Here is a 24,721-nt window from a genome sequence, read left to right on the forward strand (position 1 = left end):
CTTTACCAAGCATTTATTCAGCTTGCTTTACAGCAACTTACATATTTTGGCAAACGACTCCTTTATTTATATAATAAGAAGGAAATGTGCATGAGATCAAAATCGAAGGTAGGGTGGGATGAATATTTACACTGGCTGTTAGGGTTCATGTCACCTGCCCGGGTCACTGCTAAAAGGAGAGGTTTGTCCTGGAATCAATGGTTTTGAAACATTGTTTTAAAGCAGAAGAACTCAATTTTCAAACAAAACCCCAGTACATGAAAGAGATAAAAGCAGAGCTTCTCTGTTTGATTTTGGAGTGGCACAGAGGAGGAGACAGGGGAGGTCCACCCTCTTGGTCCCCTCACCCCCACCCAGAGCTATGGCTTCTGATGGATTCTAAGAACACAATTTGAAAACACTGAATTGAGAGAACCTTAGAGCCTCTCCTTTCTCAAAGTTTTATTAGTGGAGGCAGCTGACAAAGACATGGGTTCTGTTCTGGTGTCTGCCATTTTAAACTGAGTAAGTACCCAGCAGTCAGCTCTCCAAGAGAGAAAAAAATACAACACACACCGCCTGGGCCAAAGCCAATGCCCCTTCTCATGGCCAGACCCATGGAACTAGAAGCCACACTTCTCTCATCCAAGATTGATGAAGGTTTTGGCTGATTTAGCTCAGTGGATTGAGTGTAGGCCTGCGAACCAAAGGGTCTCTGGTTCAATTATCAGTCAAGGTGTTGCAGGAAAATGAAGCAACCAGACACCGAGGGTTTCTGGAATATAAGGTTTATTAATGTGCACAGGCTCAGAGGAATCAGTCTCCAAATTCTGAGCCCAGAACAAAGGGAAAGCAGACATTTTATAGAGCGGGGCCGGGGGGATAGAGTGAGGGGGAGGCCTGTCCTTCAGACTAAAGCAGGAGATAATTTACAGAAGCAGAAAGCAGAGCGCTTCACTATCTCTGGTATGTAGGCGATAAACTAGAAGAAACAAGGTAAATCACTGGGCTGTTAAACATCCGGGCTGTAAAAAACAGTCCCCTAATTGCTGTGCTATATTTTAAAATAGCTATCAATTTCCCCCAACAAAGGCACACGCCTGGGTTGCCAGCCAAGTCTCTAGTAAGGGGTGTGTGAGAGGCAAGCACATATGGATATTTCTCTTCCTCTCTTTCTCCTTCCCGGCCCCTCTCTGTAACAGATATATATTAAAAAAAAATAGACTGATGAAGGCTAAATGACTTGTGTGACCTAGTCTTGACTCTAGCTTGCCTAACTCCCTCCCTCAAGCACAGAACTAGAAGCATCCAAGCTCACCTGGTCATTTCTCTGGGCTTCTTAATCAGAATTTTAAAACTCAAATACTCAGTCTGGCACCAACTCAGATGGGAAAAGATCCTGATTAATCTGTTACTATCCTCCACCTTGTACAGAGGCATCTGTTTAGCCGTCCAAGAGAGGAGGCAGTCATGCAGATAGAGGACTCAATAGGTAACAAAAGTTATTGAAGGAACGGTTTACCAGGGTGTGGTCAAGGTTTAGGGAACCGATAACGGACTGTTAAGCAGCCAGGGACTAGCAACCACTGCTAAGTTATCACCACTAGCTCGAAAACACAGAGAGCTGTCATCCAACAGTTGTTGCTAGGGGGACTAGGTAAAAATACCACTTCCATGTAACAACGGAGGAAAGTAAGGCAAATAAGGAGCCACGATGTGGAGTCCCGAAGGAATTCATTTTATTGCGTCTAGCGGGGCGGTTAAGCCGCGGGCCCCACTTTCATCTTCCCATACACCAACTGAAAATGACCAAACGAGGACTTTACCGCGACGGGTGGAGACTACAATTCCCGGCTTGGTTAGACCCTGTTCCTAGCCCGTACTTTTCCGGACTAGGGTAAATGGGGATTCCGGAAGAATTGCATCTCGGGACTTGTAGTTCCCGCAGTTAGGGCCAGCCACTGTGGTGCTCATTTGGCCCCTAGGTCTCCGCCCCCTTCCCGTCTCCACTTGTCTGTGTTTCACGTACAAACACGCAGCAGGTGCCAACGCCCCCATCCTAGACCTAGGACGCAGGCGCGCGCACGCTCTCGGCGCCCAGTAGGCGGGTACTGAGGGCGGGGGTAGGGGGATGGGGGAGGAGGAGAAGGAGAGGGAGGGTGAGGGGTTAGGTGTCTTCTGTGTGGGGTGGACAGCAGTGGCCTCTAGGAACACGAAGGCCTGGCGGGCAGACGGGTGAACTTAGCCCTGGACCCTAGGGTCGGCGAGCGGCTCCGGACCCTGGTCGGCGCGCCCTGCCAGTAGGAGTCGAGCCACTGAGACTCGGAGGACAGTAGGGGCCGAAGCCCCAACCTAGGCCCCGCGGAGATGTCTGGCTGCGGCGCATGTAGTTGCGGGGCTGTTGCCGCGCGGCTCATCACTTCCTCGCTCACCTCCGCGCAGAGAGGTAACGAAGTAGTACCTCGCCTGAGCCACGGGGCCTGGAGTGTAGCGGCTGGCGGTGGGGACCCCGGGGAGAGCCAGAGGCCTACCCCACTGCGAGTATGTGAGGGATGCGCGGCGCTTCGCCTGGCATCCCCCCGCCCCTGCCCCTCGGACTGGGGCTCTGCCAAGCCCTGAGCCGCTGTTTCTCAGTTTTGAAGTAAAACCTAGTGCTCCCCCGCCCGCGCACTTTCAGGTCTCCGGACTTTAGGGCCGGAATGTGGCCACTTCGTAGAAACCCTGAAAGGCACATCATGTTCTTCCATTTCCTTAAAAATGTCCCCAGCCCCTACTCAGATCTCCTCCAGAGACTGCTCTTCCTCTTCCGGAGCGCGAGCGGGTTCCCCTCGGGCCCGTGGGGAGCTCATAAGGGCTCCGGTAAGGGGCTGCCACTGTCGGGGCCTCGCAGGGTGCCGAGCCTAGTCCCGGACGCAGGCCGCGCGCGTTCCGCGGTGTCACTGTTATTGTGCGGCCGCTGACGCTGGGACAGAGCAGAAACGGGTATCAGAATACTTCCCGGCGCCCGGAAACCTTCCGTGCCCCGCAGTGAAGCTGCCGGGAGATTGGAGAGGTTCTTAATAGGAATTGTTTTAAGAACCGAATTGTCTCAGGTGGTGATTTTCCCAACTTGACAGTCCCAGATAGTTTCTTAAGGGTGGCGCTGGTTTACCTGTCTTTTCTGTTTATTAGGAGCCGTGAAAGTGGCACTCCGGCCAGGAGGTTCCGGAAATCAAACCATTTTTTTCTCTTCCCCAAATCTGTAAATAGATTACGAGGCTAGATCCTGTTATGATAACTTTTCTAGACAAATTCGTTGTATTTTGGTTTGTCAGCTTATGACTCTTGGATAAATAAAAAAGTCTCCTTTTCCTAAATTTTAGGTTACTTACACATTTTTTATTGTTTAATACGGTACATTTTCTGACAGTTTATTTCACGGAGGAAGTAAATGAAAATGTGGGCAGAAGCACTTTTTAAAAAATGATATATAAATGTAACGGAGTGAATTTAGTCCCAAGACCTTGTTAAACCTGAACAAGTTGATCTCCCTATTCCAGGAATTTGAGTTGCAGGCACTTGAAAGTGACAGATGTTTAGTTGAGGGCCAACTGTGTGCCAGGTTCTGTTTTGGTGCTGGAGATAGAGTGGTGAACAAGTCGTCACCTTCAAGTTTAAATTTAGTATAGTTGACAAAGAATAACATTGTTTCTGGGAGTGAATAAAGTATGTTTGTATTCAAGATCATTATAAAATTTAACATTTTTACATGACAAACAGCAAAGTGGTTTTTACATTGTTTTAAGACTTTTCCCAAGATTCGATTACATAAAATGTTTATCTTCCATAATGGAAACTCTAAAATTTAGTCTACAAAAATACAGAGCTATTTACTTTAAGGATTTAAAAAACTCCAGGAGGATTATTTTTATTTAATATTCCTGGAAAGAGGAAGGAAGGCAAAAGATAGAAAAATCAGAATTGAACTTTATTTAGTATATTATTTTCATGTACAGTAAAGAATTTAAACATTGTGGCAGAAAGGGGATGGCTGGAGGTGGAAGAGGGTGTGTGGGGGATAAATGGTGATGGAAAAAAAATAAAAATAATAAAAATTTCAACAACATTAGTAAAAACAAAAGAACTTGATCAAAATAGTCTTCTAACAAATTGTAAAATGAATTAAGAATAAAAGGGGATATTTCAGCACTCCTGTGAAGTACAATGTTTATTTCCATTGGTCTGTCATGTTAAACTTTAAAAATTTTGTATGTAGTTTGAAAAATTACTTGGTAAATTGTCATACTAGACTGGATTTACTTTCTTTTCTTGATGGGCTATGTATTCCTAATTTAATGTGTTTTTCCTCATTAGTTGCTTTGACTATGAAACCTGTAGTAGAGTAGAAATGTAAAAAAAAAATTTACCCAAGTTGCTGGTATTTTTCAATTTTAATGTATATACTTTAAAATGTGCTTTTTATGTGTAACAGTTTGCTTTCCAAATATGTCTGTTCAGAAGTGCTTGATTCCAGAATGACAATATTTGGTTTGAATTTGGCTGTGAGAATTGAGGGATCACGTGTTTTCTGTCTTTATCTGTTTAAAAGGTGTCACCTCATCAGGATGTCATGATGTGAAGATACTCAAACATGTCACCTATAATTTTTACCTACAGTTATATACTGTGCCTAGTAACCTATAGTTATACATGTAACCTATAGTTATATACTGTGTGCTTAGACTTTAATTTTAATTCTCTCTCTGCAGTTAAATTCAGTACAATTTACATAAGGCAAAGTGAAACGATAAAGCATCTTTGTTGCAAACTATTTTTTAATCATCATTTCTCTTTTCTTGGCATATTCATCTTCAGAGCAGCAGACTAGCCTTAGTGAAAACCTATAAAACATGTTTAATTTTTATAAAACATGTTTAACCTTTCTTTGAAGGAAGAAAGCTATCATAGGAGTGATGTTATTTTTCTTTGTTAAGAAGTATTCCAAATTCTTGAAGCAATAACCTCAGCACAAAATGAAATTTTGAGGCTAATAAAAGCAATAAGCATGTACTAAGTTGCTGGTTTTATTTGTGAGTTTTGAATTTTTTCCCGATTTTTGTTAGGGGTTAGAGGCCAAGTGTTTAAGCAAGCATTTACCTTGATTTGCCATTTCATCAATTGTTACATGCTTACATATTATTACTGTAAATAGATAATTTAAAAGTTTTCATTAGTTCTTTTACTCTATTTCTAAAATATAAATTAAAGATTAGTTTATTGTTTAAACTGAACCATTTGTATGTTTTTGGAGAATGCTTAATTCAAGATTGAATATAGGCAGTCAAGTATATAAAAGTTGAATAACTCCTAATTTTGAATAGCCCCCAAGTAAGTTTACCTTATTCCAATGTTTTTTTTTTTTAAACAGTTGCTCTGAAGCTCAGAAAGCTTTATCTGTAAGACAGAAGTTTCGTAAGTGGTTTAGCTTTTAACTGTCTCCTATCATTGCTGCCAAGTAGTCTTTCAAAATACACTTGAGAGAAATACTTCCCTTTTCAGCTTTTAGGGTTTTTTCATTTGTGGTTTACAGGCAACCAAAGAGGTCTAGGAATAGAATGCAGAGGTTCTGTGAACTTTATTTCACTAAACTTGATGTGAAATAACAGCATGTCCTTCAATTCTAAATGTAGGGAATAAACCACAGTGGTAGCAGTATTTATGAATTTGTTACCAGTCAAAATCACAAATGTTTTTATGTCACAGTACAGTTGCCCATATCTCAAAATATTTATACGTTTCATACTTTTGAAATCATGATAGTTACTAAAAGAGCTGTTAGATCTTAATTAACTGTTAGTAAACAAGAATATTTAAAAAATATTTTGATAACTAGTATAATTGGTTTTCTTATGTATTTTATTTTTTACATTTAAAAACATTCTGACAAGGGGCCTGTCCATAGGCTTCACCACACTGCCAAAGGGGTTCATGGCACAGAAAGTTAAAATTCCTGATTATTTTGCTGCAATGATTTCTGTAAAGATTTACTGAGTGTTGAGTGACTGGTTATTTAAATTGTGGTTTACAGTGGTTTAAAAAGTGTGGTCCCCAGACCAGCAGCATCAGCATCAGCATCACCTGGGAACTAGTTAGAAATCAGATCTATGAAATCAAAGACTCTAGGGGTGGGCCCAGCGATCTGTGCCTTAAGCCCTCTCTGTGATTCTGATGTGTGCTCAAGTTTGAGAACCACAGGTTATTTATGGCGTCTTGTTGGTATAGACTAGACCATAGATTGTAGAAAGCTAAAACAGCACTACAGTACCATACCATTAGGACCAGCAAAGAAATTCTTATATTTAGAAGTTTAAATGATACAAACATGTTTTTTAGATAGTATTTTCTGTGGTGACTGAAGATTGCATTGGTCTCATCTGTTAACTTGACAAGGTATTTAAGGGGGAGGGCTTATTTTCATTTCTATTTAAGTAGACTTTAAAAGGATTATGTTTGTAATTTTTATTTCTCTTAAATTCCCAAAGATAATTTCCTTTCAGCTTATTTTGTAATATTAGATATTATAAATTGTTAAATACTGTTTTAAAAGATGTATTTTATTATAAGTGGGAAATAATGTACAGTATGTGATAATTCAGTATTATTTTGTTCCAAACATCCAAGTTCAAACAGCCTCACATAATTTTGTTATAATTATAGTTTTCTTTGTGAATACATTGTAATGGCCTAATTAAAACGTTATATGTGTTACATAGATTATAATTTTATTTTACTGCCTTTCATATTCTTATTATGAATGTTTTCAAACACACACAAAATAGAACAATGAACCACCAAATAACCTCCACCCAACCTCAATGTTCATTAACTGTCTGCATTCATGATTTCATCTGTCCCCCTCCCCCATTAATTTTTTTAGACTGGCTTTTTATATTGTTGTAGTTTTTAAATCATATATGTTCTTGGAAAAACATTAATGTTTAGCTTAAAATTTATGAACTATTGACCTGGCTGGTGTGGCTCAGTGGATTGAGCGCCAACCTGCAAACCAAGGGGTCACCAGTTGGATTCCCAGTCAGGGCACATGCCTGGGTTATGGGCCAGGTCCCTGGTAGGGGACACACAAGAGAAAACCACACATTGATGTTTCTCTCCTCCTCCTCCCTTCCCCTCTCTCTAAAAATAAATAAAACTAAAAAATTTATGAACTACCTTAAATCTCTAATGAGCGAATAATGGCCGTTGTCATTTACTGCAAAAAGCAGAAATGTTATACTTGAGAAAATTTGAAATGTCTTGAAAACGTTACTTAAAATCATCAAATGTAGTTATTTTCCCCCCTAAATATTTATGCTTAATAGTGTTAAGCAAAATTTTACAGTTTATGGATTAAGTACTGAGGTGTCCTAATCCTTAAACCTTTTTTGGTATTTTTTGTGAATTTATTTAGAGATGAGACAATTTGTTTCTTATTTGTATCTTTTCTGAGAAGTTTGGTGGATTCATTTTTGTACTTTGTGGAGCAGGTGATGTCCTAGGGCAGTGATTTTCAACCTTTTTATCTTATGCCACATACAAACTAATTAGTAAAATTCTGTGGCACACCAAAAAATGTTTTTTACTAATCTGACAAAAAAGTAAGTATAATTTTGATTGAGTTATTAAAATGAAAGTAATTACTTACCTTTTTCCCTCCAAAGTGACTTTTTTAAAAATGAGATGCTTGTACTTGTATATAAGGATTTCTGGTACCAAGAATTAACCAATCAGATACAACCTTATTATGCAACATGACCAATAAGGTGCAGTTATATTATATGGCCTATATATTTGTGGTTCAAGATGGCATTTACACAGGACTGCTATTGTTGTGTTGGCTGTTGTCATTTTTTAAATTTGACAGTCTAAGCGAGAAGAGGTCAGTGCCTCTAACTAAATATTCAGATAACTGCTTTTTTTTTTAGGTGTTGAATATTTTTAAATTCTTTTGGCATACCAGTTGAAAATCGCTGGCCTAGGGTAATAAATGACTAAAGAAACTAGTTGTTCTAATATTATACACTGTTGGAAAATTGAAATTAATAAAACCAGTTATAACAAAGTTGTTTTTGACTTGTTTGAAGGAGGTATGTGTAAACCAGTTTTTGCCTTTGGATGCAATACTTACCAATGTGCGTGATCTCTTAAAAGTTTTAACAGGTGTAGAAATAAAAATTTAAAGCCTGAGTTGAGAATTTTGCAAGGAATAAAATGAGGAAGGCAAATCCATTTTCTTAAATTTATTAAAATACTAATAACACACACACCCCTTTTGTTGCTTACCTTATTTCCTCCTAACAGCACTCTGGTAAACTGGTGGGAAAAGTCTTTCCTGGTGATTCATTAATGTATGTTAGCTTATGCAGGGTTCTGGGTTTTCTTACAGTACTGAAATCTATGGAATTTTACCTGGAACCATTCAATTTTCTTGTGTAGAGAACACTTTTAAAGACCAGCTTGGTCAATGCTGCCTCACTGTATGCAGTATGGCGCTTTTGCCATTGCCTGTAATTTATTTAGGGGTTTATTTTGTATTTATATGAGAAAAACCAGGGGTTAGCAAACAGTGACTCCCTGGACCAAATCTAGTCATATCCATTGGTTTACATTATTTACATTTACTTTCCTGTTAGAGGCAGAATAGTTGGGACTGAGACTACATGGCCTCCAAGCTGAAAATGTTTACTACTCTCATCCTTTACAGAAAAAGTTTACTAAATAATAATCTACATTCTTTTAAAGGAATTTTAACTTTATATTAGAAGGTTAAAAATCTTTGAAAGCAGAATGGTGAATGGCGGTTACACAGTATTTACTGAATTATACTTTCTGTAGGATTGAAATCAAAACGTTTTAATGAACAGCACATTAACTTTTTAAAGAACATTTGATGTTTCTTTCTCCTGTTGCAGATATTACTCCAGTATAACCAAAGAGACAGATAAGGATTCATGTCAATTGCTTATTCTCATTGGTAGAAATAATATGTAAGAAGAATAAGAATACAGGACATAAATAGCCTTTTCCCCCTACAAGTGAGGCCAATGATGAATTACTTATTTCAAACTTTGAAAGAGTCACTCATTATTATGACCTTGATGATCTTTCCTCACTTCTAAAGGATAGGCCTGGGGGGAAAAAACATCTTTATTGACCTGGAATCTGTCCAAGGTCCAAATCTGGCCCGTTTTTGAGCGGGCTTTGCTTCTGATGATATCACTATTTTCTTTACCAATTGGTGCTGCTACTGTGAGAATTACAGCTTTTGCAGTCTCTTATGCTTAAGGGATTTTTGTTTCCAGGGGATTTATTGAAAATGTTAATATTTAATGTATGGACTAATACATTTTACCATATTTTCAGGTATTTCTTGTGGTCGGGTTCATATACTCGTTTTAGGAAGGCTTGGGACCTTTGAAACTCAGATTCTACGAAGAGTTCCTTTTAGAACCTTTACAGAAACACCAGCATACTTAGCCTCAAAAGACGGGATAAGTAAAGATGGTTCTGGAGATGGAAATAAGGTATTTTATCTTTATTGGCATTTGTACACATACTTGAGGTCCCTCCTTTAAACAATTAAATATAATAATAGTACTCAGTATCCCACTGTTTATGTTTTCCGTGGGAAATGTGAAATATATAAAATGATCTGAAGAATTTTATGTAATTTCATTTTGTGTTTCAGTTTGAACTATGAAACAGTTTAATAAGCATTGCACTTAGTAAGCTGTAATTAAAAATTTTAACACCCTGGCCAGATGGTTCATTTGGTTGGAGTGTCATCCTGTGTACCAAAGGATTGTCCTGGTCAGGACACGTACCTAGGTTGCAGGTTCGATCCCCAGTTGGGGTGCGGATGGGAGGCAACTGATTGATATTTCTCTCTCACACTGATGTTTTTCTTTCTCTCTCTCAAATCAATAAATATACCCTTGGATGAGAATTAAAAAATAAAAAACATAACATCCCAAAGTGGTAAAGAAGCTTAAATAAACCATGTAGTCAGTCTAGGGTTGAATTTTAGGAATAGCCATCATTTCCTCCTTTCACACACCTTTTATAACTCATAATATATTTAGTGTAAACCCCACTAAATCCTCCACTTATAAATCTCGGCTAGCTCTATGACAGTGCTGGGCTACTCTGTAGCTAGCAAGTAGATGATTGGTGATTGTATTGGGTCAGTGAATTATCAGATTTTTTTTTATTATGTGAATTTGACTGACATTTGAGTTAATATGCGAGACAAATGCTCAGTGCTCTCATATTCACTCAGTGCTCTCTTAACAGTGACTTCCTGAAGTAGGTGATAACTTCATTTTAGAGATGAAAAAAGTTAAGTTCAAGAAAGGTTAGAGTTGCTACTTGCCATGATGATGACTTCCAATTCAGTTTCATTGAATTGGAAGTTTCATTGAATTGAATGTAGTTTTTTACTTACAGTAATTTCTTCACCTAGTTCTTACTGAGTCATTGAAAGAAGGTTGTTATTATACATGCTGGCATATACCTACATGTGCCAGCAATAGTAGAGATATAAATTATATGAATAATTCTATTCCAGAAATTGTAAAGATTAAAAGATTAATTATAAACTATATTGTTTCTATTCAGATTTACATATGAAGTGGTTGCCTGAAAGTAAAAATTGACACTCTCTTTTTTTCCTTCTCTATAAACATTAGAAATCAGTGAGTGAGGGAAGCAGTAAAAAATCGGGTTCTGGGAATTCTGGGAAAGGTGGAAACCAGCTGCGCTGTCCTAAATGTGGCGACTTGTGCACACACGTAGAGACCTTTGTGTGTAAGTATTGCTTCTGCTGTTGTTCATTTTCTCTACTTTTCCTGTGAGCTGTTCAGTGTATAGAAATATAGAAGTTATGTAAACCAGGATTATTTTCTTCCTGACCATACATGATTCTCTCTTATGTTCACCAGATACTAAACATCTCCAGGACTAGTAATGTTTTGCACTCTGGTATAAGAGATAATTTAAGAAAACTACTTCTTTATTTTGCTTACGTATGTTTATTTTAAATTTGGATTTTGTGAAGTCTTTTAATTTTAACTTTTTATGGTCTTTTAGTTAGGTTTGTATAATAATTTGTATCTCTGAAAGAATTCAAATTTATTGAATTAAAGGCTTTGCTTGTGATTTACAGAGTAATCAAAAAATAAGTTGTTGAGGGGTAGCATTTAGTGAATTAAACAATATAGTTCTGGGGCGGGGAGAATCTGTAATTGATGTACATTTGATTGAAAAGGAAACTATATTAAGTTATCCTGCAGATTTTTATAACAGTCGAATGTAGACACACACAAGAAAGTAAAGTTCTGTGTGATCCCAACAGAGTACCCTTTCCTTGATACAAGAGAACCAAATATTTTTAGAAACTAAAGCTATTAACTTTACAGAAGTGCAAAACAGTAAAGAAAAACTTTATTTTTAAGAAAAAAGTACATTTTTTCATTTTTCTATTCTTGGCATCAATTTTCATTATTTACAGTGGGACCGAAATCTTCTGAACCTCTTTCAGTGTTGTCCAGATGTTGAACTTCCTCTATTTTTGGATAAAAAATCAGAGCGCACATGAGTTGTGTTTGGTCACCCTTTTTTACTTCAAGCTTTTTTTTGCCAAAATTAAACAGTACAACAACAATATTTCTTCTGTAATCTTTATTTATGATACTAGCTCCTATATCTATGAAGTGTTTTGCAGCCATGCTAGAACACAGAGCTACTCCTCCATAGCACTGAGAATGAATACCTGTATGAGTGTCAGTTTTCGCAAGGGTTTTCTCCATGGGTAGAACTGTGTAATCATAGGTACTATACAGGTCGTGGACCACTGCCCACGCAGACCCCTTGATTTGATGCAGGCAGTGGCATGCTCCAAGAGCCCAGCAAAGCCACTTGGCAGGTGTCTCTTCAGAGCACAGTGTGGCAGAGCAGATTGGGGGTGGGGGAGAGCAGAGGGAACGAGAGGTCACAGGGTCAAATTTTGTGAGTTTTCAAGCATGTGACCATTAAGCTATAGAGAAACCAAGGATTATTTATTCTGTATTTATTTTTTTTAAGATTATATTTTCTAGAGAGAGGGGAAGGGAGGCAGGGAGAGAAACATCGATGTGTGAGAGATACATCCATTGGTTGTTTCTCGCAGGCCCACAACTGGGGCCCTGGCCTGCAACCCAGGCATGTACCCTGACTGGGAATTGAACCAGCGACCCTTTTGTTCACAGGCCAGCACTCCATCCACTGAGCCACACGCACCAGCTAGGGCTAATCTGTATTTATTATTCCATTCTTCACACACCTATTGATCTTCTCATAAAACTGGAGAGGTCAGTCATTCAAATAGTAAGATATTTCCTTCTCTGAGAACTTACCAGAGGAGCTATGCTCTCAATTCTAGAAAATGTCTGATAATCATTAATGATTCAGACACTAAGAGGAGGAAGAAGTCCATAGTCCTACTTTTGCTGTTAGTGTAACTCTGAAATGCAGAGATGTTACTACAGATACTTTGTTTAAAGAAGCAAATAACTAGTTTCCTATGTGATTAGAGTTAATGGTAATAATTTAAGAGTAAATTACAGTATACTCCCATGTCAATGACGAAAAGGTTGGTGGTAAGGTTTGGTAGACGTTTCAGTTTCTGATGATCAGCTGGAGAGGATTCTCTGTATTATAAACCAGATACTGAGACTTCAGTTAGTTTTACATTTACTAGTAACATTAATTGGCCACTCTTTGAAAAAATACTACATGTAGCATGTTTTTATAGTTTTGGAAAGGTTTTTTTTAAGTATTGGATTGGCCAAAAAGGCCATTTAGTTTTTTCTGTAAAATAAAAGACACATTTTTCATTTTCACCAGTAACTATTGATTTAGATATTTTGAGTATATTGGCTATCTCTTGCCATCGGCTTCTAGCGGGTAGAGGCCAGGGGTGCTGCTAAATGTCTTCCAATGCAGAAGACAGCTCCACAGCAAAGAATCGTTTGGCCAAAAAGTTAATAGTACCAAGAAACTTTGCAAACCACAAAGTATAATATGCCGAAAATGTCACATATCTTCTATCTCCAATATTAAAGTGGCTGCAGAAAAATTTGCCAATTTTGATAAGTTTTTTAAAAAAACACATGCTGATGGATGGATTTGGAGAGCATTATGCTAAGTGAAATAAGCCAGGTAGTAAAAGACAAATACCATATGATCTCACCTATAAGTGGAACCTAATCAACAAAACAAACAAGCAAGCAAAATATAACCGGAGACATTGAAATAAAGAACAAACTGACAGTAACCAGAGGGTAGGAAGGAGGGGATAACAGGGCCAAAAAGGGGAAGGGTCATCAAGGAACATGTTTAAAGGACACATGGACAAAGCCACAGTGGGGTAGGAACAAGGGTGGGAGGGGGGATGAGTGGGGTAGAGGGGAGTGGTGGGTGGAAAATGGAGACAACTGTACTTGAACAATAGTAAAAAAAATTTGTTTTAAGTGCATGCTGATGTGACAACTGTCACAATACAATCTAACAGAATTCTTTCGAATTAAGTTAAACACAACTAAGTGCCATGAGAGGCATTGTAGGGAAAAAAACTAAAAGTTTTTGGCCCACCCAATAGTTCTGTTCTATAGCTAGAATTGTTAGAAGTTTCACTTGTGATTTTTACCTAGTAATAGATCAAAGAGAAAAATAAGTCTGATGAATATTAATTTGGATTGCAACAGAAAATGAAAATGATAGAACTAGAAGATAACTTCTAAATAACATTTGCTGTTAACAAAACTTGGTATGATATAATAAAGTTCTAAATCTGAGAATTGCTTAGTTCATAATGGCAGTGTTTTATGTATTTTAATCAAGAAAAATTTCCCTTATTTTTTCTAGAGAAAGTTTCAACCTTTCTAGACCGAAGGAATAATTTCTTAGAATAGAAAAGGAAAGGAACTAACATTTGGTGCCCGTATATGTAATTTATTCTGACAATTTTATTTTTATCAGGACAGAATATTCTAATTTTTATCAGTGAAGAAGCTGAAATTGAGCACATTTAAGTAACTTGTCCAAGGTGACACAGAGCAGTGAAGAATTGCTATTCAGAAGTCCCTATCCCATACATTTCTACCAACTGGAATTCATTAGGTTTAAACTAGGTTCTCTTGAGATAAAGTTTATTTTTTCTTTTATGCATTGTTTTTAAAACCTGCCAGGTCACTGCAGTGTTGTTTAACAATGATTAAGTGAATGCTGAGGGTGATTGTTAACCATAGATTCCCTCCCTTCCTAGAGATTGAGATTCTGTAGCTGTTGGGCAGGATTCTAGAATATGCAAATGTAAGTGAGACCAAGTGTGGAAAACACCATACACTAGTCAACTCAGCAGTGAGGTGGTCTGTTTCCTTTGAGAGTTTGAATGGAGGAGGGGGCTCTGGAAGAAAAGAGTAAAGGGCAAAGATTACATACTTAAATACACACACACACACACACACACAAAGATTACATACTTACACCTAATTTGGTGGGCACACATCTGCTGAGTCAGACAGACACTGCTGGGCTCAGAAGGTTCCCAGATGTCCCTGTCCTCTGGATCTTGACTGCTGAGGAGTAACAGGCCCTGCAGTGAGACTAGGCCCTTCTCCTCTGGTTTTATTGCCACATAATGAAAGTCTCTTCAGAATGCATCTCTTTTGAATGCAGTGGATTTTCTGTGTCTACTCATTGAAAATTAGGTCATCCTAGCTCTAAAGTGTTTTGTTTGATTTCAGGTTATTCAGTTTTGTTGAATCAGTATTTATTTAGTTATTCATAAACATCTTTGTATGTGCTTTTGGCCATGTGTAGTTCTTTTGTGAATGGCCTGTTTAGGTAATTGTCTACTTTTTTTGTCATTTTTAATTATTTTTAGTTACCTGAGAAATACATGTATATATCCCCCTTTATGAAAAAGTAGAGCATTACAGATAAAGCTAAAGATATATTTCTGTAGTATATCTTCATCAACAAAACTTTTTTAAAGCATAAATGGTGTCATTCATATTGTTCACATTGTTGCAAATTGCTTTTTTCCTTCCAACTCAGCATATTTTGAGAGCTATGTATGTTAATACATATCGGTCTAGTCCTTAACTGGGTTTTTTTGTGTGTGTGTTCTTTAAATACTGTATAGCAGAAGTCAGCAAACTTTTGCTATAAAAGTCCAAACAGTAGATATTTTAGGGTTTGTGGGCCATATGGTCTTTGTTGTAGCTCTTCTCATTTGTCACTGTAGTGCAAAAGCAACCACAGACAGTATAAAGGAATGAGGATGGCTGTGTTTCAGGACAGCTTTGTATATGGAGATCAAAATTTGAATTTCATATAACTTTCATTGTCGTTTTTTCCTGGATGTATAAACTGTTTTTAGCTCATGAATCTTGCTGTTTTCAATCTTACAAGTATATTGTAGTAATTTTTATGTTTTCTTATTGTGGAATTACACCTGATTAACTTTGTTGAAATATCATTTTGTAGATACCATTATGAATGTATAGAAAATAATCAGAAATCGAAATAAGAATAATATCTAAGAAAGTTTTAATTATAATGACTAAGATATACTATTCTTTAGCCAATTAAAAAAATAATTTGTCAAACATGAATGGTCTCCCCACTTTAATTTGTTAGAGCCTTTAGTTGTTTTTATTTTTATCTACATAATAGTTTTTGAAGCCTTGCTGTACTTACGTGTCTTGTAGGGCAGGAATTAAACTTTCTGCAGTGGTTTGGAGAGTTTATGTTAGACCCTGAAACTTGTTTAAAATTATGAAAAACATTCATTTAAACAAATCTCTTAGAAAAGCTTTTACTAAGGTAGTGTCTCCATTGTTGGCATACTATACAAGCTTGCTTATTGGGATCAGTATTCTGTATATGAAGGAATACTGGATACTTGTAATCATTTAAAGAAAAAAGGTTTAAAAGAAATAAAGAGGGTTATTTGTCCCCTCTAACTTACCAAAATTAGATTTTTGTTCTTAATTTTTAGGAGTAAAAATATGCATTGCAATGCTTTTCTTTTTTAAAAATTACTTTTTATTTTATTTTACTTAAGGATTTTATTTATTTATTTTAGAGAGAGGGGAAGAGGGGGAGAAAGAGAGGGAGAGAAACATCAATGTATGGTTGCCTCTCACGTGCCCCCTACTGGGGACCTGGCCTGCAACCCAGGCGTGTGCCCTGACTGGGAACAAACAGGTGACCCTTTGGTTCCCACTCCAGTGTTCAATCCACAGAGCTACACCAGCCATGTCAATGTTTTTCTTTTTAATAGCATTTTGAGAAATAAATTGAATCTTTGAGCTTGGGTATATGTTGAATATGTTTCAGTGTAAAATTGTATTGCAAATATTCAAGTAGAATTTAAGCAACCTTTCAACAGTAAGCAAAGAGGGATGTAGTTTGTTCATATTTAATCTCTTTTCCTTTGACCTAATTTCCTTAGAAAAATATTTTGTGTGTTCTTGGGCCAGATTTTCTTGTCGTACAGCCTTAACTAAGTCAGAGGTTTTTCTGCCCTTCAATCATTGCCCTGTTTACCATCACTAACAATTGTAAGCTGGTGCATCATAAAATAAAGGCATTGACTCTTTTCCATTGATGGAAAATGGTGACAATGTATTTGGGCTTAGGGTAGTTGAAAGTACTTGGAATAGCTTGGTATTTTCTTTAGGTAGGCACTCCCTAGTTTATTTTTTTATTTTTATTTTATTAAAGATTTTATTTATTTATGAGAGAGGGGAAGGGAGGGAGAAAGAGAGATAGAGAAACATCAATGTGTGGTGGCCTCTAGTGCGCCCCCCACTGGGGACCTGACCTGGCCTGTCACCCAGGCATGTGCTTTGACTGGAAATCAAACTGGCAACTTTTTGGTTTGCAGGCCAGTGCCCAATCCACTGAGCCACACCAGCAGGGTGAGAAACCATTTTTAACCCTCATTTTTAATTGCCCTTGTGTTGTTTTCAAAAGCTATGATTATCTTTAAGTAAATATGACTGTGTTGTTACTTTGTTAGTTTCTTGGTGGTTTTTAGGTCAAAGCAATAGAAATTAGTGGAAGTATTAAAGGCAGAATAAGGAAGGTATGAAATAATTTTATCTTTTTACCAAGTTAAGGTTTTATAAAATGCTCATAGGTTTGAAAAGAAACTAAAGAATATACTATTTTATATTTTTAGGGATTAAAATAGATTTCTCTCTTTTAACTTCTGTGTATGCTTGAAATTGTTCATAATAAAATGTTGGGGAAATAGATGAATGTACTTGTATTTTACTCTTTCACATATTTCAATAAACACTTATTTAATATTCTTATCATGGTAGTTTTAAAAATTAACTTCAGTGTTTGAGAAGTTGAAAGACTTTCAGTCAATCTTTTCTCTTAATGAGTTACATCATAAAGTGAAAGAACCTAGTGGAAATGAAGAAAATATACTTTGGTGAACTCATCTGTCTTTATCATTTCTCTTAGATGTAAAGTAGGCTGTTTGTTGTGGCTAGTGGAGTGAACTACAAGCCTACTTTTTGTAAAGTACATAGTTTTCATTTGCAGTTAGTCTCTGAGGTGAAATAGTATTTGAATCATTTATTTTTTTCTCTGCTGACCTTTCTTTTCTTTTACAGCATCCACCCGTTTTGTGAAGTGTGAAAAATGTCATCACTTTTTTGTTGTACTGTCTGAAGCTGACTCAAAGAAGAGCATAATTAAAGAACCTGAATCAGCAGCAGAAGCGGTAAAATTGGCATTCCAACAGAAACCACCTCCTCCCCCGAAGAAGGTATGGAGTCTCAGCCCAGTCTTACAGGCATTTTATCTAGAAAATATGTCATTGCTTTCCCTCTCTGCAGTTTATATTGGACCCTAATATTAGTATCTAAACACATATTGTAAGTAATTAATATGGACTGTATCTGGCTAAATTGTTTTTGATATTTGATACTTGGAATTCAGGTATAGAGTCCATTGCTTTTTTCCTCATGTAATGATTAATATATTCAGTAGCAATGAAAGGTCGTTAGATGATTATTAAAATAGTATTACTACTAAATTAATCTAAAATGATAACCTTAGAATAGAGCAACTATGGATTTATTTTTGTTAGTTTGAGCACCTAAATAACATCAGCCTGCAATCCCTGCCTCTCCCCATTAATTTGGTCTGCTTTATGGTAAAACAGCCTCAGGCTAACAATGGAAGTGAGTTGTTCACGGCCAGTCTGCTGGCACTCTGCTGGGTAGTACATGGCCTTTGTGGTATGGGCTCTTTCCAGGAGTCTCAGACAGATGTGATTTGGCTGTATGAAACACAGCAGTTTACAACCAGTCCCAGTGGGTGGGTGCTTGGTGTGTACTTTCTGAGAACAGGGAGCCCTGCTCCTGGGCAGTGTGCCCTGTGTTCTGGCCGTGTTCAGATGTTTGTACTCTGGTTATTTCTCACCCTCTGCCTCAGTGTAGCTTCCTTCTACTCTGTTTAGATACCACTCTTCATCCAAGTGTGCTATGCAGATTTAATAATTCATGAGTGTAATTTGTGAGGAGGAAGATTTTTTAAAACCATAATAAAATGCATATGGTCAAGAACTAAAGAATTTGTAGTGTAAAAATAAATAATGTAATAGAAAATACAGCTACTAAGCTTTATATTCTTCAGCAATTTGTGTAGACTTTAGACATCCAAGCCAAAATTCTAGAAAATAATTAGGCAACTTAACTGTTTTCCACAGTTGGTGAATATCAACAGTTAATTTCTATTTACTGAAAGCTGAAGGAATTTACCCCAGGTTCCAAGCTGCTGGCAGTATCCAAGTATTGAATAGAGCTTTAATTTCTTCTAAGAATAAAGTTTTTATATTGCCATGTAGGTAAATAAGTACCTTTAAAGTTAATATCTGAGAAAAAAGCTAAATGTCTGCGAGAATTAAAATACATAGTTACTGGTACTATAATGGCTTTTGATTATACAATGTCTATTTATGAAAAAGGTAATTTTATAATACATTGTCTTTGTGAAGAATATTATTCATATGATTGACAGAGGTGTAGAAAGGATTAATTTTGGTGAATTACACTAATGATGATACCTTTAGACTCCTGGTGGCATGTATAGGTACTCTAAGTGTGTTTAATGTTAACTTTTAAAAAAGCATCAATGGCATTGTTTATAGAACTGGAACTGGCAGTAGTAGCACTGGAAAAGGACAGTGATACTTTGTTAGGCCAGAGAACAAATATGTTGTGGTTTTGTACATTTCGGGTTTGGGGCCTTAAATCATTGCTGTACAATGTGTCATGCCTTTGGCATTTTGTTTTTGATGAGTCTTTATTCAAATTAAAACTGGAAGCAAATATGTTTAGTATATAACTTTTTACTGTGTATGTTTTTATGATAGCTGATATGAAATTATTCATACCTAATTATTTTTCAGATTTATAACTACCTCGACAAGTATGTTGTTGGCCAGTCATTTGCTAAGAAGGTGCTTTCAGTTGCTGTGTACAATCATTATAAGAGAATATATAATAATATCCCAGCTAACCTGAGGCAGCAAGCAGAGGTTGAGAAGCAGACATCATTAACACCTAGAGGTTAGTGTTTTGATAATTGTCCAAAATAGAGATTACTGTGCCTAGAAGTAATCTTTATTGCAACTTCTAGCTTTTGTCTTAAAGTGCTTTTAGCATAGTACAGCATTTTTCAAAGTGCAGGTCACTTTTCTTTAGTAAATTATGAAACGATTTTGGTATGTTTCCAACAGCATTTTTTAAAAAAGTTAATAGATGTGAATAGAAAATACCAGAGTACATTAACTATAGTTAAGTATTGTTTCTTAAAACTTCTGCTTTTAGTTATATGTGCATGGGTTCCGCGTCACAGAGGTAAAGGTATTTCTTACCAAGGGTCTCAGTGAAAAATGTTTGAGAGTCACTGGGGTAGAGATTGAGACATCATCTTGAAATTATAGACCTCTCACAGCCAGTTCCCCATGACCCTCAGTGCAAGTGCTCTGCGTGACCCTGAGTGCTCTGGTGCGTTCAGGATACGGAATTTCTTCTAAGTCATGTGCGTGGGTAGGTAACTCTTGCAGAACGTGGATAGCACTCTTTTCCTCTTTCCTTTCCTTTTGGGCCCCAGCTGCAGGGCTCAAGGTTAGGGGCAAATTTGTAAATGATTCAAAGTATCAATATAATTCCTATTGATGTTAGGTTCTAACATAACCAATACACTATGTAACCACAAGTTACCATGGACGATAATAATTTGTGTTATAATAATAGAATGGTTTTATAAAAACACTGAATAGAGTAAAATGTAAATTTTAAGTTTTGTTGTTGCTGTTGGCCATGGAGCCCCGATTTCTTACTTAGGCCCACAGCTGTCGTTTTACAACTTGAGGGGCTTCTGCTAAATACTTAGGTTTATAAAACATCTTTTGATTACTTTTAACATCTACTAAATATATAACTGGCTCAATAAAGACACTTGTTCACTTGTTAAACTTACTGCAAAGCAGTTATGTAGTAGTATCAGTTACTCTATTTTTAGAAAGTGTAAGTCATAATAACTAATGGAAGACTTGGAACCTTCATTTTGATAAGGTCCAAGTAGCACTGCCTAGTCAAAGAGCAAAATGATCTTTTCCTAGTCAACAAGTCAATAATTAAGCTGTCCTAGTTCTAGAAAAACAAATGGTAATGTGGTCTTTATAGTATGAGGGGTTTAAACTCTTATTGAAGACTTAAATTATTACTATTCTTAAAATAGATACCACTTTTGTATTTGACAACTGTGAATATTAGCAACTGGACAGCCATCATTAATTAATTATATTTGGGTGTTTTTAATGTGGAAAGGATTCAGCATATGATTCTTTCATAATGTTTTGAAAAGCTAAAAAAGTTAATGAACACATTCTTTAAGTATATTGAGAAGAGACAAGAACTGGGATATCCTTGTTTATTCCCCTAAACAAATATATAATATTTTCATCCTCTTTCTTAGAGTTAGAAATAAGAAGACGGGAGGATGAGTACAGATTTACAAGTAAGTGACCTCAGGCCCTCCTCTGTGACCATTCTTCCTTTTGAGATACATACACCTCAGCCAAGTACGTCAGCAGTAGTAATGGGGACTTGTATTTGCTTTTGTATTACCAAGAAAGATGTCGTATGTTATCTAAACGTGTTTACCACACATGGTATATAAAATTTTGGAACAGTTTTTCATAATTTGTGTAGTTTGTATGTGTTAGGTTATTTCAGATATTTTTTTTTCTGTTGTGGTATTTTGTAAAGCATAATGTAGAGAGATAAAAGGTATTATATATAGTTTTTCTCTTTAAATATAGACCTACATATAACGGGTTGTATTTGTAAAAATGTATAGCTTGCCACTTTATAACTTTTTTTCTTTTTGCCTTACAATTAGAGTTGGTCTGCATAATTATAAGTGACGGAAATTTTGAGGGAGACACATTTTCTTCCAGCAACTCTTTGCCAGAAACCACAGTTTATTTTTTGGTGTATGTGAAGCTTAGAGTAAGCTTGCAAATTATGAATAAGCCCCAACTCAGTGTTTCCAGCCTGGGATTGTCCCTCTGAGCATCAGGTCTGACGGAGGGTGTGGAAGGACCTGGTGCATCCAGGATAGTGGTCATTCCGATGTCTTGTGTCCATTCTTTTGGAGATGGATATAATTGCTGCACAGAGGGTGAAGGCTCCAGAAGCATCATAAAAAGAGTTATGTGGCCTTTTGTTTCAGTAGTTAAAGTAACAAGTACAAGTAAATGATAAACCAGTTTGATATTTTTCATTTACAGATTTGATACTTCAATTTTGCCTTTGAACCAAGCAATATTATATATCTACTGTTTGAAGTGTACTCTCTCTATATATAGAATGTGTCATGAGAACATAACTAGGTTATCAACTCTGGCATGAGATTTATTATATGTAATAAAATTATATTATCTCTAGTTATTTTTAAATCATGTGAAAATAATAATTATACCATGCATGATAAAATTAAGAAACAAGTAAGTATGGTAGAATTAGATTACATATAAGAATGTAAGATGTAAATACTATACTTTAACTGCATGTATAATAAATATTTTCTAATCTAAAAATATAATCAAATATGCTGTCAATATTATATTAATAAATTTAGGCAGATCACTTGTGAAACTAGTAGTAAAGTCTACAGTGAATATTTTGAAAAAATATATGATACGCGTAATGATTTAATATAATTTAAAGGTTAACAAGTGATAGTATTTACCAACTTAGGTAAAAGCAATTTATAATTATATGTATTGATTGACTTAGAAATTAGTATTTTGAAAGCTTAAATAGAATTTATTTTTATGTATAGTTGGTTGTAAGTTAAGGCATTAGGCCAAAGACATATATAATCAAAATATTCTTGAAAGTTCCTTTAGAAATCACATGTCAGAGATCAGCATACTATATAATGAGCCTGATGGCTGACAGTAGAAGTACCCTGGGCCATAAAAATTTGTGATCTGTATTTGGAACAAAGTGACAGGCAGTTGGTACTGGGACATTACCCAGGTCTTATTGAGGAGCTTGTTCATTTCCTTGTACAAAAAGAACCCCTGCCCCCCCCCAAAAAAAAATAAGAAAAGACTGTTTTTTTTTCCTTCCATCATTGGAACATATGTTTTCTTAAGTGGAGCACCAGACGAAATATGGGGTTGGCGAAGAAGTCCATATGGTTTTTTCCATAAAGTAAAGACATTTCATTTTCACTAATAACTTTACTGATTTGCATATTTTGAGTATGTTGGCTATCTCTCATGTGGTGGAATGTTGATTGTTCTCAATTAACGTCTCAATTTGATCACTGTCAACTTCCACTGGTCTGCCTGACTGTGGAGCATCATCCATCAAAAAGTCTGCAACACGAACTTAACAAACCACTTCTGACACGGTCGATCAGTCAGGGCACCTCCTCTATATGCTGCACAGGTCTTTTCTTGCATTTCAGCTGCATTTTTACCTTTCTTGAAATTATAAAGCATAATATGCTGAACATGTGTATTTTCTTTCATCTTCAATATTAAAATGGCTATACAAGACAGAAAACTGTACTTGAACAATAATTAAATAAAAATAAATAAAATGGCTACACAAAAATTCACTAGTTTTGATGATTTTTTTTAATGCACACAGGTAAGACAGCTGTACAATACAGTCTAATAAAATTGTTTCAGATGAAGTTAGAGACAACTAAATGCTACTGAAGTCAACAGATGGAAAAAACCAAATGAACTTTTTGGCCAACTCAGTAGTTGGTTTGCTTTTAAGGGCTATATCATAGAAATACTTAAACACTAATGAAATAGCAATGCTAATAGCAAATTATTCTATGACACTTATAAAGGTATCTGCCAGACACTGTTGTGTTTTATATATATTAACTCACTTAATCTTCCCAACACCTGTAACACAGAAACTTTATTTTCACCCTCATTTTACAGATGACAAAACTGAAGCACAGAAATTTTAAGAAATTTGTCCAGAAATTACTCAAGAAAATTTAAGTAATTTATACAGCTGATGAGTTTTGCGCAGCTAACCATTGTGCCAGCCTGCCTGTTCTTAGCCCTGCTCATTTGCAAAGAGCTGCTGGTGCAGTGAGGTGGGCGGGGACCGAGACCAATGCAGAGAACGGGAGAGTTCTCTCCAGCTTTCTGCAGCACACTTTCATGAAATATAATGATTAACCCCATCTGTTTCGTACTATTTAAATTATCCCTTTTTCAACTTAAATCACTGAGTAAGTTAAATACATGCATCATGTGCCTCACTAGTTACTAGTCTGGACAATTGAAAATACTATTGGGATTCTTTCCTCAGCCAAGGGAGAGTGAGAATAAAATTTTATTTCGTTTTTATTCTAGGCATCTGCTGATAAGCTGATAGTTCACCAGCAATGTCAGTCTTGTCTAGTGAAGTATTGTATTTTTAACAAAGGGACTAGAAAGATCCAGTGAACATTGTATAAAATCAGATTCAGATAGCGCCAGGGGATAGTGAGTCTCACCATACTTGATTTCTCTGGTGGACTCACAGAATCACTCTTAGATGTCGCAGAGACTGGAGGTTGTAAGTCTCAGTACCTTCATTTCGTGGTAAGGAAGCAGGTCAAGTAAAGTGATTCAACATAGCAGCAGAACCGAGGCTGGGACCAAGTTCTCCTGTTTCTCAGTTCCATGCTTTTGTCTTTCTCTATAGCCATGCTTCTTTTGTCCTGAAAAAAAATATATATATATATACACACCTTTGTCTTCCAAAGTACCTCTAAATCAATTGCACTTTGTTCTTATACCTTCCAGCCATGTGTTTGAATTGGATAGGACAGGAGTTATTGCCATTTTATAAATTTGGAAACAGCACTAAGGTTCCCATGACTTGCTCCAAATCATATAGCTGTTTAGAGATAAGACAAGGATCAAAACCAAAGCTTTCTGAGTCCTACCATTATTCTTTTTCTATTATACTGCCTATCCTTCATATAGGTTTACACAAATAGGGAGGGGAGGATAAATGGAATCTATTTCCTTTATTCGAGTTTTCCTGAAAAATTTTTGTCTTTTACGTTTGTCAACTAGATGGAAATTTTCTGTCTTTTT

General features: G+C 36.5%; 1 protein-coding gene across 2 annotated transcripts in view; it reads left to right on the plus strand.

Moving 5' to 3' along the window:
* The first annotated feature begins 2,126 nt into the window (after positions 1 to 2,126).
* CLPX (caseinolytic mitochondrial matrix peptidase chaperone subunit X) overlaps positions 2,127 to 24,721 on the plus strand; it is a 36,044-nt gene continuing 13,449 nt past the window's right edge. The window contains exons 1-6 of one of the 2 annotated variants that reach the window (XM_037155612.2): positions 2,127 to 2,425; positions 9,379 to 9,539; positions 10,704 to 10,821; positions 17,691 to 17,845; positions 19,493 to 19,652; positions 21,067 to 21,108. In XM_037155612.2, the coding sequence (XP_037011507.1) occupies positions 2,347 to 2,425; positions 9,379 to 9,539; positions 10,704 to 10,821; positions 17,691 to 17,845; positions 19,493 to 19,652; positions 21,067 to 21,108 (715 nt within the window). In that variant the 5' untranslated portion in view covers positions 2,127 to 2,346. The remainder of the gene's footprint in view (positions 2,426 to 9,378; positions 9,540 to 10,703; positions 10,822 to 17,690; positions 17,846 to 19,492; positions 19,653 to 21,066; positions 21,109 to 24,721) is intronic. The other variant, XM_053670040.1, reaches the window with a different exon arrangement.

The sequence above is a fragment of the Artibeus jamaicensis genome, unplaced genomic scaffold (genome assembly GCF_021234435.1).
Source record: "Artibeus jamaicensis isolate MK-2021 breed Jamaican fruit bat unplaced genomic scaffold, CSHL_Jam_final contig_548, whole genome shotgun sequence".
Taxonomy (NCBI): Eukaryota; Metazoa; Chordata; class Mammalia; order Chiroptera; family Phyllostomidae; genus Artibeus; species Artibeus jamaicensis.